The sequence below is a fragment of the Triticum aestivum genome, chromosome 7A (genome assembly GCF_018294505.1).
Source record: "Triticum aestivum cultivar Chinese Spring chromosome 7A, IWGSC CS RefSeq v2.1, whole genome shotgun sequence".
In the NCBI taxonomy this organism is placed as follows: domain Eukaryota; kingdom Viridiplantae; phylum Streptophyta; class Magnoliopsida; order Poales; family Poaceae; genus Triticum; species Triticum aestivum.
In genome coordinates, this window is record NC_057812.1 from 142,736,836 (window position 1) to 142,755,246 (window position 18,411).

The following is an 18,411-nucleotide window of genomic DNA, read 5'->3' on the forward strand; positions in this document are numbered from 1 at the left end:
GATTAGCTCCAAATAGAGCGTGGTAGCTACATCTAGGAGATGACATAGAGATTTGTAAAACACACACGGATCTGAAAGGTTTGGACCCGTTGACTAAAACCTCTCTCACAAGCAACATGATCAAACATAAAACTCATTGAGTGTTAATCACATAGTGATGTGAACTAGACTACTGACTCTAGTAAACTCTTGGGTATTAGTCACATAGTGATGTGACCTGTGAGTGTTAATCACATGGCGATGTGAACTAGATTATTGACTCTAGTGCAAGTGGGAGACTGTTGGAAATATGCCCTAGAGGCAATAATAAAAGTATTATTATTATATTTCCTTGTTCATGATAATTGTCTTTTATTCATGCTATAACTGTATTATCCGGAAATCGTAATACACGTGTGAATACATAGACCACAATATGTCCCTAGTGAGCCTCTAGTTGACTAGCTCGTTGTGATCAACAGATAGTCATGGTTTCCTGGCTATGGACATTGGATGTCGTTGATAACGGGATCACATCATTAGGAGAATGATGTGATGGACAAGACCCAATCCTAAGACTAGCACAAAAGATCGTGTAGTTCATTTGCTAGAGCTTTGCCAATGTCAAGTATCTCTTCCTTTAACCATGAGATCGTGTAACTCCTGGATACCGTAGGAGTGCTTTGGGTGTATCAAACGTCACAACGTAACTGGGTGACTATAAAGGTGCACTACAGGTATCTCCGAAAGTATCTATTGTTTTATGCGGATCGAGACTGGGATTTGTCACTCCGTGTAAACGGAGAGGTATCTCTGGGCCCACTCGGTAGGACATCATCATATGCGCAATGTGACCAAGGAGTTGATCATGGGATGATGTGTTACGGAACGAGTAAAGTGACTTGCCGGTAACGAGATTGAACAAGGTATCGGTATACCAACGATCGAATCTCGGGCAAGTAAAATACCGCTAGACAAAGGGAATTGTATACGGGATCGATTGAGTCCTTGACATCGTGGTTCATCCGATGAGATCATCGTGGAACATGTGGGAGCCAACATGGGTATCCAGATCCCGCTGTTGGTTATTGACCGGAGAACGTCTCGGTCATGTCTGCATGTCTCCCGAACCCGTAGGGTCTACACACTTAAGGTTTGATGACGCTAGGGTTATAAAGGAAGCTTGTATGTGGTTACCGAATGTTGTTCGGAGTCCCGGATGAGATCCCGGACGTCACGAGGAGTTCCGGAATGGTCCGGAGGTAAAGATTTATATATAGGAAGTCCTGTTTCGGGCATCGGGACAAGTTTCGGGGTCATCAGTATTGTACCGGGACCACCGGAAGGGTCCCGGGGGCCCACCGGGTGGGGCCACCTGCCCCGGGGGGCCACATGGGCTGTAGGGGGTGCGCCTTGGCCCACATGGGCCAAGGGCACCAGCCCCAAGAGGCCCATGCGCCTAGGGAACCCTAGAGGGAAGAGTCCTCAAGGGGGAAGGCACCTCCGAGGTGCCTTGGGGAGGATGGACTCCTCCCCCCCCTCTTGGCCGCCGCACCAGATGCCATCTGGAGGCTGGCCGCCGCCCCTTGGGGTGGGAAACCCTAAAGGGGGCGCAGCCCTCCCCTTCCCCTATATATATGAGGCCTAGGGGCTGCCCATAACACGCGATTTGATCTCTCGTTGGTGCAGCCCTGCCCCTCTCCCTCCTCCTCCTCTCCCATGGTGCTTGGCGAAGCCCTGCGGGATTACCACGCTCCTCCACCACCACCACGCCGTTGTGCTGCTGCTGGATGGAGTCTTCCTCAACCTCTCCCTCTCTCCTTGCTGGATCAAGGCGTGGGAGACGTCACCGGGCTGTACGTGTGTTGAACGCGGAGGTGCCGTCCGTTCGGCACTAGGATCATCGGTGATCTGAATCACGACGAGTACGACTCCATCAACCCCGTTCACTTGAACGCTTCCGCTTAGCGATCTACAAGGGTATGTAGATGCACTCCCCTTTCTACTCGTTGCTGGTCTCTCCATAGATAGATCTTGGTGTTGCGTAGGAAAATTTTGAATTTCTGCTACGTTCCCCAACATGCACATGCCCGCTTAATTATACATGCAAACGTGTGTGCATGCAGTTTTCGCTGGATCTTGTTAATCATTGAAGTTGACGAGGAAAAAGTTTAAGTACTAGACTCACTATATAAAGATACTAATGAATACACAATCGTGAAGTGGGTGGTCAACAGGCAATTTCAATCATTATCGCACTATGTTGGCCTCTTTAGTTCATTTCCTGATATCAACTAATTAATAACTCCTTTATTCATTTTCGTTGCCGGCGGGCAGGGCTTGGCAAAAGTTCATCAAAGATGTCTAGGCCCATGGAAACAACACCTGAAATGGATGTGACCCAAGGTAATTAAGTAGTACTAGCCTCTTTAATTCTAATTTCAATACCATTATCATGCTTGATTAATTATTATCTGATTGAATTTTATTCTTGTAAAGACCATGAGGCAGGAGTCGGGGAATGATTTATGCGCATACTACGTTTGCGAGAACATTCACATTATAACGTCCGAAAGGACCAAAGATGCTAGACAAACTTGGGTACGTGTTTGCCAGAACACTATTCATAATTTTTATATCATTACCTAATATATATATACACATGACAACTAATGCATTCATATTGATCTTCTTCTTTAAAGATGTCGGAGATGCGGGATCAACTCCTACCAACGGATCGCGTACGAGTAATCCAAGAGGAAATAGCGGGATTTTGCTCGACCAGGTCATAGATCACAAAAGGAGAATACCATTACAAGTTGTAATGCCTCCATGTAATGATCTGCAAATTGTAGGAGAAATTGTACCAAATTGTATATATATATATGTGTGTGTGTGTGTGTTTGTGTGAATGGTCATGCGAGAAATCCGATGATATATATATGATCGGTTCTACGAGTAATTCTATTTATATATATGCATAACGTGTACAATATGTAGTAGTGTAAAATATGTTTGAAATGAAAAAAATTAATGGAAAACACAAAATTAAAAGGAAAAATAAAGCATAGACCCATAAACCCCATAACCTTACCAACCGGGACTAAAGGCCCCCAGCCCCCGGGCGCTAGATCGTGCCACGTGGTGAGCCTTTGGTCCCAGTTCGTGACGAACCGGCACTAAAGGGGGGCGGCTTTAGTCCCCACCCTTTAGTGCCGGTTGCAGAACGGACACTAAAGGTCCTTACGAACCGGAACAATAGCTTGATTCTGCACTAGTGGGAACATTCAATATGCTTTTTAGTTGTTGAATATCGCTTTCCTGGTATGAACTTTCCAAAATTTTACGCTAACGCCAAGAGAGCTTTTTCTGATCTTGGTCTTGGTTATAAGACGATTCATGTTTGTAAGCACGGACCCATAGAGGTATGTGTTCTCGTAGAGACAATTATTCATGTCTGGTGAGTTTATGTTAGTGTGTCATGTTGCTTTCATTGGTTTGATTTTTTGTAGAGTTGGAATCTTTCCTCGATATTATGGTGAAGATTTTGTGGTTCGATGACCTGCACTTCTAGGGTATCATCCCCAGTCTAAGTCCATTAATCGCTCATGGCTTCTCATCTTTTCGGATTTCTGCTTCAAGGGGGTTTCAGAATCTTTTACCAGTAATCAAGTTTGTGAGCATGAATGAGTAGCGGTATCATAGTTCCGGTCCAATTGCAGTCCTTGACTGTCTTGGTGGTTTTTTCGGCTTGCAAAGATAGGTACCATGAAGATGTTTTCAAGAGACTTCCTTGTAATTACGAGTTAGATTGTAATCCCTTGGATTTTGAATCAAATGTTGTACCTGTAACGGTTTCGACTATGAATAAAGTTGCATGTGTTTAGAAAAACAGTCGCCCGAATCCATCCTAGACACGCATTTCGCGTGCAAGATTAGACAAAAAAGAGCAAGAACCATCTACATAATTGTTATAATCACATTGTTTTTATACCCTACCAATGAACTGTGTAAATATCATATCATTGAAAGGCTTCGTTAGTCCAACTAGGATTTGAGACCACATATATGATTGAACTACTATGTGCTCTCACAAGATTCACACAAACACGAATACAAGGAACTAGTATACAAGTATGTAGGTCTATCTGCAGCTCGATCAAATCAGACTTTGCTTCTTACTACTGATAGCTATTTTAGTGTTGGTTGTTGCATTTTGCCAGCATGCAAGCCTGATGCATAGCTAGCTAATTTTGCATGACATTATACAACATCCACATAACTAATCATGATCTCATTATTTTATCTCAATGTATTATATTTGCAGGAGGATATGAAACAATTTCGACAGAAATTAGCTATCATATTGGTCGAATCAAACCCGAATAAGCTAAAAGGAAGTCCAATATACTACCAATCTGACGATGAATCTAATTCTGAAGTTGAGTTCTTGTATAATTCACCCGACGGAGTCAAAGACAAACTACCTACCTCAATACCCATCATGCTCACATATCCACATAATTACTTGTTGGGTTGTGCACTACATCATATCGATCGATGATGCGATTGTTTGTAATAAGCAACATTTAGAAGTATATAATGCACCAGTATACATTATTATGATTCTTACCATCCATTTTTCAGGAATGAATGGATACAAAGCTCGACACCTCATCCAATGGGTTGAAGTATCAAAAAAATAAAGTTAATAGTGTATGGACAATGATTGTTTCAACATGGCCATGTGCATACTGGCATGTGATGAGGCATTATTATTCATAGATCCTCTTGAACACTTCATTGATCTACAATTTTTTTTGGAAGTTATCAGAATTAGTCATTCAAATTTTTTTGTATCAACATGTTTCTAAATACTTTTTTTACTCTGTTCATGATGTTAAATTCGGCTTGAAGCCAAATATTCAGATGTTGGCAACATTGTTTGGTAACTGCGTGAGGTAGACAACAAAACCTCATCGTGCAACTTGGTAACTAACATCTCTTGCCCGTTCTTGTCATGATTTATAATTTCTAATATCTCTTGATATATCTAGATGGCAAAGAAAGTATGTTAAGCTGTGTTAAACTGTGTAAAACAGTCCAACAACATTGGCTACGGTAATGAGTTGGGCTTGTGCGTAGTCCAGCCCATTAGGCCCATTTGGCTCCTTTTCTTCCTCTCGGTACAAGGCCGTCGCCGCCGCAACCTCCCAATCCAGATCTAGCGCGATGAAGAGGCGTGAGATGAGGACGGCCAGACAGACGGAGTTGTTGGGTCCGGTGACGAAGAAGAGCAGGCCCGATGAGAAGGAGGAGGTGGTAGAGGATGCTAGATCCAAGGAGGAGCTCGGACGAGGAATAAGAAGACTTGTCCAATTTGTTATCGTTCGCTCAGGCTATTCAGAGTCGAAAATAGGATTCATCGCTTGTTTCTCTCATGCAAGCCCAACTGGAGGAAGGCGATGGGGGCGGCCGCCGCGTCCAGGATGCTGATGAAGAAGAGGGCGACAAGCTCCAAAGTCAGCGAGGTTAGCGAGGTGAAGGCGGCGAGCCCCAAGCCTAGCGAGGCGAAGGAGGTGTTGGCGGACGCCGAACCGATTGAGAAGGGCAGCAAGAACATGGCGTGGGGCGGAGAGAGAATGAGGAAGATTGTGGCCGACGCCGAATGGAAAAAGGAGGGCAGCAGTTACTTTACGTGGGGTGAAGAGGCAACGAGGAAGTGGAGCGGAGAGAGGGTGGCGAGGACAGAGACGTGGAAGTTCAGCGCGAATTACCTGGTGTTCATGAGGAACACTCTCCCTCCCCTGCCCGTCGAAGACTTCTCCACTAGCAATCCCTTCCTCCGCATGAACCAAGAAATAGCGGCCGCCCAATACAAGGCTAGGCATGAATTCTGCGACTACGTCTTCAGCCGGCACGATGTCAGAAAAGGGTACTCGGAGTTCCAAGTGGAGGTCACGGACGACGGGGAAGTAATGGTCCCGGCCAAGTTCCACGACAACAACAAAGACAACGTTGCCTAGAACCGGTTTCTGTTCATCAGGAAGCATGGATGGTTGCCGTGGTAATGAGATAGGGCCAGTTTCATAACAACAATACAAGTTAACTTGTGTGTGAGGGAGATTGAGCTTCAAAGTTGTACTGCGTACTGGTGACAATATTAATGCTAACGATCTCCCCTTAATATTGTCAATGCCAATCTCAGGTACGGATCGTCTTCGCTCTAGCATATCTTGGATGGGACCCTTATATTGCATTATCACATATGCAGAGTTTCTTGTGGACACAAGAAATATATTGTCTTATAGACACACCTATTACATGACCGTATTTTCTGGAGACGTAACTAACTTGAGAATTTGAATTCGTGGACCCAACAAACAGCAGAAGTATACTATACTTTGGATGTAACTAACACAAGATTTTCATCACACGCGTATTTTATGGAAACATCTAGCACAATAACTCACATAACCACGTACTCGTGGACGCAACTTAGAGAAGAACATAGAACTGTTGCCACCGGTGACAAACTTTTTTAGAACGAAGCTGGTGACACAACTTGCTGCCAACATTAACTCCTCGTTGGGAATGCGACTTACCAAGCAGACAGGCATCATTTTCTTGCTCAATCAGAACAAGCTTGGTTCATCTTCAGCACATTTTTTTTCGCACGACATTCCTTTGGGAAATTCCCATAGTCATCATAATTATAGCAATGGGCCATTGCCTTATTGAACTTACAATTTTTTCTTCTACTGGAGCCATTGCCGTCTCCTTCCTCTTGAACTGGACTCCCACTCAGCCGGGGTCAACAGCAAGTGCTCGAGTGTTTTTTTTTTTGAGCATCCAGCAAGTGCTCAAGTAGCTCCTCATGTGGCGTCGGGCCGAGTAAAATATACAAGGAGCTCGAGACCATTCGGCGCTTAACGGGCCACTTGCTATTATTTTCGCTAGCGAGCGCCCACAAAAACGGATCGCTGTGTTTGATGGGCCTGCCCATCTTTGCTTCACTTTGCACGGTTTTAGGAAGCTTTCAGCAGCTTCCGAACATTTTTTAAAGTGTGAACCTTTTTTAAGTGTTGTAAAAATATAGAAGGAACTGTGAATACTTTTCTAAATTCCCGCAAAAAAATTACATTTTCAGGAAAGTTTTTTTTAAAAGAGTCATGAACATATTTTGAAACATGTGGACTTTTTAAATGTCATGAACCTTTTTTACAAATTACAAGTACATTTTTTAATATATTTTCATGATCTTTTTTAAATGGCATGAACATATTTTTAAACATGTTATAAATATTAAATGTTTAAAGCCAAAAATATATATTAAATATCACAAACATTTTTTTTGGACAAACATTAATTTTAAAGCTGCGCAAACAAACTTTTACATTCCACGAACATCTTCTAATGTGTCGTGAACATTTTTAAAAACAAAGTAAGGTATTTTTAAAAATATGCTTCAAAAAAATCTTCACATGTTTAAAATAAAGTTTTCATCTATCTCTAAAATATATCGTGTCTTTTCTCTAAAAAATAGAGAAAGAAAAGAGCCCAAAGCACATAAAGAAAAAACGGATGCACACAACAGGAGCGCATGATACATTACAGAGCCATATTCTCGTATTCAGTTCATGCTCTGCACCATGTTAATTCTTGTCACATCAAAAATAAGTACTGAAAGGCAAGAAATAATCATTCCTTTATCAGCAAAACCTGCATGTTTTTATCAACAAGTAGGTTCCCTGCTCTAAAACTACCTGTTAGTATCAATTCCCAAGTTCTCAGCCAATATAAGCATCGACAAGTTCAGGAGCACTGACTAAAATATACTTCTGGCAAAAAATAAATGGAAGTCAGGATGCCAATCAATCATCCATTGCTAGTAAGTGAGAATGCAAGGAGAACAAACAGGAGGGTGAATGTAATCATAAAAGCAGCAAAGGATAAGATGACACCCTGTGAGAAGGTCCTCTTTGACTGTCCAGCCATCTCAACTTCATTTAGCAGCCCCCTTATTTCGTCGATGTCCGAGTCCTTTGCAGCATGAAATAATCTGTTCTGAACCTCATCGAGTTTGGCGAGTCTTCTAGCTTGATCTGAATCCCTGGTGGACCAGATGAACCCAGTGACCCGCCACAAGAGGATTCCAACGTAAATTGCTACAATGCAGTCGGCACTATAATGGTAACGCTCCCGTATCTCCCTCTGGGCACTGTGCAGGACTAGAAACCATATCCCACCTGATATCCATCCCCCGTACGCTTCCTGCGAGGTGCCACATGGACATATATAGTATTAAGCTGGACATCTGTCCCTTTAGAACAAATGGATATTTGTACAGGGATTAATTGACAACACAAAAATTAAGCATAAAAACTGTCCGAATGTAGCGTGGCGTTCATATTGAAGAGAGGAAGATAGATAACACCAAGCTGAAGTCTTCACCACAACAAAGTTTTTACACTACAGGAAAGACAATGAATGGTATAAATGCAACAATGGCATACGAAAGACCAACGGGAACTGGTCGATGGCCTCTTTTACATGGACTTAACTGCAAGACCCATATTGAGCAATCACCTCTAAGGCTAATCCAGAACCACATATTAGCAAGGGTGTGCATATCACACTCCTTGGTTGTGACATAAGAATGTTTGAACATAGGGGTGATCCTGGTGAGTCAATTTCATATCATTTGTAGCATGACATGCAAAGATTAAAAAGAAGTAAGTTCTGTGAAGATGACAACACAACATACCGTCCATGCCATAGCAGTCAGGACAGCAACAAACATGTGCCCACTATATATAAGATCATTGCAACCACCACCGGATTTATTCACCAAATGATACCATGAAGGGCCCTCTCCGGCAGATGGCCTCAATATGTCTATTAGGAAGCTCATATGTGCCCAATCAGGTCTATAGTGATCAGTATAATTTTGAACACTGGCTGCAATAAGAAAATGATCCTAAACAGTTACTAGAAGTCAACCAAATTAAAGCAGCTACACCAGGAAGTTTCATAAGTTAAATGCTCTAACCATATGGCATATCCACTAGTATGATCCTGCGGATTGCACGCGGATCAGAAGCATACGGAACATAATACTTCTGTGCCCAAGCATGAGGATGGTCAGGTATTTTATATCGAGCAGCAGCACACCAAGGCCTTGCAGATGGAAGAATAGTAGAAACAAATGTTATGGTCCGAAGAAAACGCCCGACCGCCATAGCGAACATATACCTTGTGCCTATTCCAAGGCCAGGACCTTTGATGCAGTCAAAAAATGCCGAGAATCCCAACATGATAAACAACATCAAGTAACTATGTAGAGTGATGATGTGGGCTCTCAATAGATAAACCACAGTTTGAGGAAGCCTCTCGTTTAGTGCTAGAAGAAGCCACTGACCAGTGTCGGGAAGAGGAGCAGTAGATCTGTTAATGTTATTGAACATGTCTTAGTTCAGGTCTTTGAAGGCTGCAGAGTATGTGCATGTCCCTAAAAGCGCAATATGCAGTATGATGTATTGCACTTGCACTAAACACTCGAATACATGAAAAATGAACCTTTTGAAGAGTGTACCAAGAGTGTTGATGTTGCCAAGGACCAAGGTAGCATCCCTATATCTTATAGGCAATAAAAGTAAGAGAAAAGTATATTTTTTGTCCCTCAACTTTGGGCAGAGTCTAGATTTGGTCCCTCAACTTCAAAACCGGACAAAAGTTGCACCCTTAATTCTTCAAACCAGTCAAGTTTCGTCCCTTGATCTGAAAGAAGCGGTATCCATGCTGAGTCAACATGGTTTTGACCAGTAGATGTCCTTCGTCCTTCGTCCTTCTCATCCTATCTCTTGTAGGCATTTTGACGAGCACTTGCAGCGAGCCTGCACTTCCACCACCTCGTTGGCTGCACTTGCAGCCCTTCCGTCGGAGCCCAGCCACAGCGCCTCCGCAGCAGCACGGTGTGTTGGATTTGAGCCTGCTAGATCAAAGAAGCTATGCGTACGTGCAAGCTAACAAGTACGCTAGCAAGCTGCTTAATTGATCTACAGGACCAATACGTGTAGCCGCTGCCTGAACCTGGCGAGCTAGCTACCGGTGCACGTACGTGGGATCCGGCAGGACCAGCTGCGTCCGCCCGAGATGAGCCTTACCTTTGTAGGGACCATGGCACCACGGTGAACCGCTCGCCCCGGCGAGTCGCGCGAAGTAGGCAGTGAAGACCCGCGCCACGCTGGCTTCGTCTGCGGAGGCGGCGGAGAGACTCATTGTGGGCGTGGAGATGGGCATGTCGCTGCCGCCCGTTAGCATGGAGGTGTTCCGGAGGTCCATGCTGCCACAGGTACCTCGTGCTGCTGCCGAAGAGCTCCACTCTAGCCCTGCCAGTATGCCGGTTGCTCGTGGCGCTCTGCGCAGCTCCTGCCCTGCAGGTATGCCTCCGTGTCGTCTCTGGTGCCGGTGGCGCTGCAGGCGCATGCCAATTGCTCGACGAAATTTTGACCGGAGATAGGATGATAGAGGGGGGAAGATTGCCACATGGGCACCGACCGGTCAAAACCACGCTGATTTAGCCTGAAAACTGCTTTCGTTGAGTCAAGGGACGAAACATGTCCGGTTTAAAGAGTTAAGGGTGCAACTTATTCGGTTTCAGAGTTAAGGGACCAAATCTAGACTTTGCCAAGAATTGAGAAACGAAAAATATACTTTTCTCTAAAAGTAAAGACGCAGGAAATTCTTTACATGAAAGTTATAAACCACAGAACCATATACTGCTTATGTGAGTCTAACAATGGAACCTGACCCTAAGGTAAAATAGATCACATGTACAAACAAAGTGGATAGAAGGAACAAAAGCAGACTCACATAAGCTTTATAAGGTTCCGCTAGTGTCAAATTACAATTCTCATGTCTTGGTTTCCATTAAAACTAAATTGCCTCTTGTTTTCATGCATGTGCATTCACTACAATGAACAGACTATTGCGTTCACTGTTTTATGAAGCATGAGCTAACAATTGCAGTTTATAACTCCCTTTTAAAAATCATCCTATTTCCTATCCAAACCAAAGCACCATTAATTCTATCCAATATGCAGTGAATACATAGTGTCTTGAGCCAATCGTCCTAATTTGTATTGGGATAAGTCATAAGTTGATGTGTAACCCAAAAGTGACGAACTTGAAGCAACAACCATTGCACAAGCTCCAAAGTGCAGCGAGAGTGCAAACTTAAATGCTACTCCCTTCATTGCTAAATATAAGTCTTGTTGGAGATAGACTACATACGGATATATATAGACATATTTCAGAGTGTAAATTCACTCATTTTGCTTCCTATGTAGTACATATTGAAATCTCTACAAAGACTTATATTTAGAAATGAAGGGAGTATCTCATTTTTCCTGGACAACTTAGAATCTTAGATATGCTCGTACTGAAGTAGAGTAGTTATATGATAACTTATTGGATCGATGACATGGACAATTTTACCAAGAAAACAACAAACACGCTGAGATACTCTCAACAACTAGAACAGAGCAATTGCAAAACAGTTTTGCTAAGTCTCAGTCGACTGAGACCTAACCACACCCATTGCAAAAGATAACTGTAGAATTAATCTGGAAGAGGATAACTAGAATTTGTTCAGAGACCTATGCCACCGGAGGCCGAGCACGCTGGAGACGAACCGGACGGAGATGGCCTCGCAGAGCAGCGCTGCGAGCATGAGGACCATGGCGGCGAGGAACCACGGGGCGGCGCGGATCTCGGCGTCCCAGCGGCGGTAGAAGGGCGCCCGCGCGGCGGTGGCGAACGCCAGCGCCGCCCAGATGGCCGGCTGCAGCCGCCCGTGCAGCGAGGGGGACGCGCGGCTGAGGTAGTCGACGCCCACGTACGCCGCGGCCGCCAGGCCCAGCCCGCCCGCCGCGAGGGGCCGGCGGGGGGCCGGCGGCGGCACGGGCCTCTCTGCCTTGGGTCTCGGCATGGCCGGGAGGTTTTGGGTCGAGATCCTGGCCTGACCATACTGGAGTGCTCATGCGATTAGAAGGTCGGCGTCGCATTTCCCCGAGCGTCCCGGCCGGCCAACCACCAACGGGCTGCATGCAGAGTAATCCTCGATCGAGCAGGCTTGCCCACAGGTTCATGCATACGACTGTCAGTTAACAGTTCGCGATAAGAGTAGAATACACGAAATGGTGATGACGGAGTCGTATCGTTGCAAAGGTGTTAGATTGCCCAAAATTCTGTTGCAGAGGTGGTGATCTTTTCTCAATAAAAGTGTCGTCCCAAAGAGCTGAAAATTTATGTGGCAGCATTACTAGCCTTAATTTTCAAAAAAAGAAAAAACATGCCCAAACTGCTATCAACACTTAAAGTACCGAGATGATGAGGTCAAATTCTCACTGGTTCCGAGTTACTGAAAGGTATGATTTGAATTTCAGATGCACATCGTCGAATGGAATGGGAAACTACAATTTTCCGACGTGAAGAGACCCATATTTGTATGTTGTATGAAAAGACAAACAGGAGGGACTTAAAATACTCCCTCTGTTCATTTTTATAAGACGTTTTAGATCGTTCAGACAGTGTCCAAAACGGTTCAAGCTCGGCTGTCTATAGCATCTTATAAAAAAGAACTCGGAAGGAGTATCAAATTATATATACACGTAATCTGTAGTACCTCTTTTGTACATCTCACAAATCAATGTTATTTTGGTCCAAAAACTTGTGCTGGAAATTTCCTCTCATGCGGTTCCTATAGGATTTTTCTTTTCAAACAGAAAATCACTATCATAATTTTAACCCATGTCTTTTCTTTTCTTAAAATATACTGTCTTGGATATTGGACTGTGGTCATGGTCAAAACTATTGATTCCTGTCATGATCTCAAAATGAACCTATAGTGATACTTCGCTTTCAAGTGGTGCGTTAGAAAAATGGCGAAAAGCTGCTGAACTGATTTCATTCAGTGGTACTTTTAACAATTACTCTGTTTGCAATGGTATTTTGACAACTGAACACTAATGTACTGTTACTTTGACAATTGTCTGTTTGAAAGAACAGCTGAGTGAAAAATGTAAGTGTGATGATCTCATAACCGTGGAGCTCTTAACATTAGCTCCATCGGCTATTCTTTTATTTTTATCAGAGCATACTTCAGCACAACTCCTTTTTCACTATAAAGAATGAATCAATGATGTTGAGCGATACAAAAATGAAGATACACGGACACGGTACAAACAAATTGGGGCTGAAATTCTACAAGGATTGCATCGTTCGTCTCCTGGCACCAATTTATAAGTCGTCGAATGGGCCACTGGCCATGGAATGCTCAGTGACAAAATTCTTAATCTTTTGTAGGGCCTGAAACACAACAGGTAAGTTACATCAGGGGAAAATTGTTTTCAAGGGGGTGGTGCATTGGAGAAAGCGTGATATGCCACTTGCACATGAATAATTCTTTGCAAAAATAGAAGCACAGGAACAGTTGACTTGAGAAGTACAATACCTCGACAGCAATATCAGTTGGGGTTAGCTGAGAGACATCATCATGACCCTTTTTAGCTGCAAGCTCTGCAAAGGTAAATACTAGTTGTGTTACTCTCTGTTTGGGCATTACAACTTCGCTCGGGAGAGGCTGGAGTCTCGAGACCCATCTATGACCATGAAGCTAGGGGCATCTAACATACCTTCAAGAGAAACCCTCACATCGGCGTTTGCGTAAGCATCCCCTCTTTGCTCAGCGAGCAGGCTGAGTTTCGTGAAAGCCTGAGGCACCAAATCAACGAGTCATGCATTTTCACTAGTGCAATGCAAACATAGAGAAAGACATATGTGTGCAACCAATCAAGATGCAAACGACTTGAGAAATTGCAGGGATGTTTACTGTAAATTTTTTGGTGTCCCATTTAGTGTTTCATAATACAGCTATTGATTTTTATCTGATGGGCATGCTAAGACAGCTTTATTTCAAAAATTTAGAGTAGGTACCGCTGTGTATGGATCAGCAGATGGCTGATCTAGAAGGGGCCGAGAAGCAGTCCCAACTTGTGCAATTCGCTTCGCAAGCGCATCCAAAGGCACATCCAACATGATAGACAGACCTTTCTTCATATATCTCCTGAGAGTAAGGAAAATTGACAGAGATCAGTACCATTATTCATCTAAAGGAGAAAACGTGATAATGTAACATATTACAACTGAGATGTTGGCGAGAACAGAGTAATTCCCATACCAGTTAACTGGCCGAATAACAGCACCGCCTCCAGTAGCAACAACTAGCCGATGCATTGAGGATAAATCTCTCAAGACACTACTCTGCAAAACAAGTAGGTAAAAAAATCACAGAAATCGTTAGTCCACAAGTCTTTCCATTCTAATTACTACAAACACATGATATCTATAGAAGATCAAATTTTTAACAGAATTCATGGATTATTTACCTCACTGTCTCTGAAAAATGCTTCACTGTGAACCTTGAATATTTGAGCAACGGAAGGCATTCCGACTGCCTGTTCTACCAAACTATCACTGTCAAAGTATGAATAACCCAAGACTTCGGCTAATATCTTGCCCACCGTGCTCTTTCCGGAGCCCATCATTCCTGCAGTATGAACCCATTATTATTAGTTTGAGAGGCAATAAGATAAATTAACTGTATGCAACAGCAAACAGGCAGGTGCAAGAACTAACCAACTAGGTAAATACACCGCCCATTCAATTCAAACTGAACTTCTTCTGCTTTCCTCTGAAAGGTAATACAATTTTGTCAAAAAGATGCCCAGAAGCAGCATCTTATTTTATTCATGTCAGGAATTTTTCAGTATAAGTATGTACCTTTAGCAAGAGGGCTTCGTCGACTGAGTTATGCAAGCTCTGATGACCTGTATTACATACAAAAAGGTCACAAAGAAAAGTCAGTTTGACTAATCAGCCTGCGCGTCTCGTCAGGAAACCGCCCAAGAGAAAATATTAAAGATGTTCATATCATTAAAATATGCAGTGTGGTACTAAGCTCTGTAACATGTGCATAATTGACTACACCAAACAACTTAGCCAAATCTAAAACGAAGTGTAAATGTGTGCTGAATAAACTTGGTCAAAGTTATTAAACTTTGGCTTCAGACAAAACTTATACGCCTTATATTTTTGAACAGGGGGAGCCGTACACTGTTGCCGCACACAATTAGACAATTTCACATGTACTTACCTATCCTAGAACAAATTCGACAACAAGATTTATCGCGCGTTGATTTGAACTCCATCAGTTTATTCTTCTAGGACACAAGTTAAATTCCACCAGTTAGGATGCAAGAATATTCCCATACATCGCAATCAGACAAGAGAATAGTTGCTTTCTGTCCGTCCCCCACCACCACCAGTAACACCTACTCGACCAAGCAAAACCAATAAAGCATTAGCTACCTACCCTGAAACTACATTGTTTTGTTTAGCCCACGCGTAACCACGTTTACGGTTTACCCCAAATCGACATCAGAGCAGCCATTCATTCCCCCCAAATCAACAAATTTTGCCACCAACCCTCCAGCCTTGATACGAAATCGTCGATACTCCCGTCTCAGTATTACGAGACCCCACGATTACAGGCAGGCAGAATTATATTAGCGTCGGCCCAGTCCGTCCCCAAAGTCTCGTCGATCCAACTCAGCTGAAAACTAATTAATTAATAAAAAATGCCGAGCAATGGAAAGAATCGGAGAGACAGACCTCTGGATGTCTGGACGCAGCAGAGCGGGGCGACGGGCCTGGCCCCGCGAACCCGCAGCGCCGGCGCGGCGGCCGGGCCTCCGACGCGCAGGGTCGCCGCCCGCGCCGGCCTGTCCCCGCCGAGAGCCCCGCTCCGGCGCCCGGCCCCGACCGCCCGCGACTGCATCGCGAGTCCCGCGGCCGCCTCCATCGCTGCTGCTACCCCCGGCCCGGTCGTCGCGGGTAGTAGGTGGCCGTGGCGTGCGACGTTGGAGGCGGAAGGAACGACAAGGGAAGGCGCGCGGGGGGTGGCCGCGCGGTCCCGGTCTTAAGTAGCGCCCGCGAGTGACGGGTCGCTGCGTCGATCCGAGTAGAGGAGTACCAAGTACGACGGTACGACCGTGGAGTTTTACCGTTTCGCCCTCGCTGTGCTAAAATATTTTATCCACTTTGATCCAACCGAGAAGCAGCAAGGTCCTGGAAACGCCGTGTATTTTCCACGTTTTTGTTGTGTGTTGAGGCTAGTGATGCGCATATCGGTGGTTACTTTTAGAAAAAAAAAAAGTACTCCCTCCGTAAACTAATATAAGAGTGTTTAGATCACTACTTTAGTGATCTAAATGCTCTTATATTAGTTTACAGAGGGAGTAGCTTTAAAATTGGAAATGCGATTAAGCGATTTAAATTATTTCCTCTCTAGAGTCACAAGCTTTTCTGCCAAAGGAACAGAAAAAAGAGGGAGACAATGTTCAATGTACTCCCCGTTTATTTTTACTTCGCACGTAAGATTTGTCTGAAGTCAAACTTACATAAAAAAATATGAACATTCAGAACATTAAACCAACATCATTAGATGTATCATGAAATTATTTTTCATTGTATAATTTTAGTATTGTGACGTTGATAGCTTTTCTTAAATATAAATTGGGAAGTGCTACGCGTCGGCCGGTGGATCTTCTCAGAAGATCCGCCGCCCCGCGAGCCGTCCGATCTAGGTTGCTCACCGTACGATCGCTCTTTACAACAAGAGTATTGACTATTGCAACAAGACATTTGTTTCAGAAACACGTCGGTGACTATTGCAACAAGAGCTTTGTTTCAGTTGGTGACTATTGAAACAAGAGCTTTGTTTCGGAAACATATTGATGACTATTGCAGCAAGAGCTTTGTTTCAGAAACATTGGTAACATTGCAAATCTCTCCGTGCATGATCCCTCCTTCCAACAAGAGCTTTGTTTTAGAAACATTGTTGACTATCGCAACAAGACCTATGTTTCAGAAACATTTGATGACATTGCAAAAGCATCTACGAACAGTGCTTAACCCCAAAATGCCTCACCGCGGATGGCAATAGCCTGCCGACGGCTCGTAAACACGCCATGTTGAGCTGGGAGGGATCCATCAGTAAGGGTTCCACCGACATCAACAATGCCGACTAAGAGGCCGTGCGCTGCGCCGCAACACCAGGAGAGCTCGCGCCCGAAGCTTCTGTGCTGCCCGGTGATCCCGCTGCCCACCTGCGAGCCCTTTCTCCGGCGCCTCGTTCCTCCCTTTCTCTACTCCACCTCGCCGTGCCTCTCCTCTCCATGACCCACCTCTCTCTCTCTCTCTCTCTCTTCCCCCCCCCCTCTCTCTCCCTCCCTCCCTCCCTCTCTCTCTCTCTCTCTCTCTCTCTCTCTCTCTCTCTCCAGGAACCCTGTAGCCGTCGTCAAGTCCTTCTCCTCCGGCTCCTTTCTCGGCGAGCTCGGGCCAGATCCATCGCCCAGGGCAGGAGAGATCTGAGCGGCGGGGCGACTGGTTGGCTGGTGTGAGCGGCAGCGGCGCCCAGCTTCCAACGCCCCGTCCAATCTGCACCATGAGAGAAGAGATGCGAGAGAATAGACTGGGGAAGAACAGTTGGGCGTTGGTTCAGAAATCAGGGGAAGGTGGAGACGTGCATCAGGCCCACATGGACACGTGTTGCACAGCGAAGGGGGCGGACGCGAAGTTTCTTTTTAGCCGGTTGACGTTGAGCGTTTTCCATATAAATTTGGTCAAACTTTACAAAGTTTGACTTTAGATAAATTTCATATGTGGAGTAAAAAGAAAGAAATGTAGGGAGTACTAACGTATTGCAAGCAAAATAATCCTACTATACTATGCATGCATACTACATACTACCAGGTACTATGGGAGTATTCGCGTGGTGAAACTCACGCCAACATCCATTGTATGAAAGCATCCACTGTGCATACGTATGCATAGAAAATAAAATCTTACGGGTGCTCTTGGGGCAGGACCTGGTAGGAGCATGTTCTTTGTTTAGCAATAGTTAGAGCATGTTCAACCAAACCAAGTCAAAAGAAAAATGTTCAACCAAAACTACACATGGTTGGTGGTATTCACCTAAATAGAACCCCAAGTTGTACTAAACAGCTCTAGTTATTTTCTTTCCAATCCAACATATTGTAGTTGTTGGTCTTTTTTTTTGCTGGGATAGTTGTTGGTCTTATGTCAATAGTTTCAGCTTCATTCTCACTTCCACCTTTACCCACTCTCTCCATCTTTTACATTTTTATTATGGGCAGTTGATTTTCATCTCTCTTTCCATTTGCCTTCCTTTTTCCCAAGACACCAACTCTTTAGTCAAGATTCGGTAGCACACTTCAAGCTTCATCCGAACCTCCTTCCTGACTCTTCAGCCTAGGGCATGTTTGGTTGGTGGCTAACTTTGGCCCA

At 44.3% G+C, this 18,411-nt stretch overlaps 2 protein-coding genes across 3 annotated transcripts; both read right to left on the reverse strand.

The window, feature by feature from the left end:
- Positions 1 to 7,793: 7,793 nt before the first annotated feature.
- On the reverse strand, positions 7,794 to 12,254 carry LOC123150770 (protein PHLOEM UNLOADING MODULATOR-like). 2 transcript variants are annotated; one of them, XM_044570601.1, is made up of 5 exons: positions 11,640 to 12,254; positions 9,235 to 9,426; positions 9,032 to 9,159; positions 8,747 to 8,940; positions 7,794 to 8,253 (listed from the first exon to the last, which is right to left on the reverse strand). In XM_044570601.1, exons 1-5 carry the CDS (start codon positions 11,969 to 11,971, stop codon positions 7,858 to 7,860), a joined length of 1,242 nt encoding a protein of 413 aa, XP_044426536.1. In that variant the 5' UTR covers positions 11,972 to 12,254; the 3' UTR covers positions 7,794 to 7,857. The 2 variants fall into 2 exon arrangements, with proteins under 2 accessions (XP_044426536.1, XP_044426535.1); XM_044570600.1 differs by having other exon boundaries at positions 9,032 to 9,426.
- Positions 12,255 to 13,070: 816 nt separating this feature from the next.
- Positions 13,071 to 15,999, reverse strand: LOC123150771 (shikimate kinase 2, chloroplastic). Its single transcript, XM_044570602.1, has 9 exons — positions 15,715 to 15,999; positions 14,824 to 14,870; positions 14,680 to 14,734; positions 14,430 to 14,590; positions 14,222 to 14,304; positions 13,978 to 14,107; positions 13,677 to 13,755; positions 13,496 to 13,560; positions 13,071 to 13,350 (listed from the first exon to the last, which is right to left on the reverse strand). The coding sequence occupies exons 1-9, from the start codon at positions 15,902 to 15,904 to the stop codon at positions 13,282 to 13,284; spliced, it is 879 nt and encodes a 292-aa protein (XP_044426537.1). The 5' UTR covers positions 15,905 to 15,999; the 3' UTR covers positions 13,071 to 13,281.
- Between the last annotated feature and the right edge of the window lie 2,412 nt (positions 16,000 to 18,411).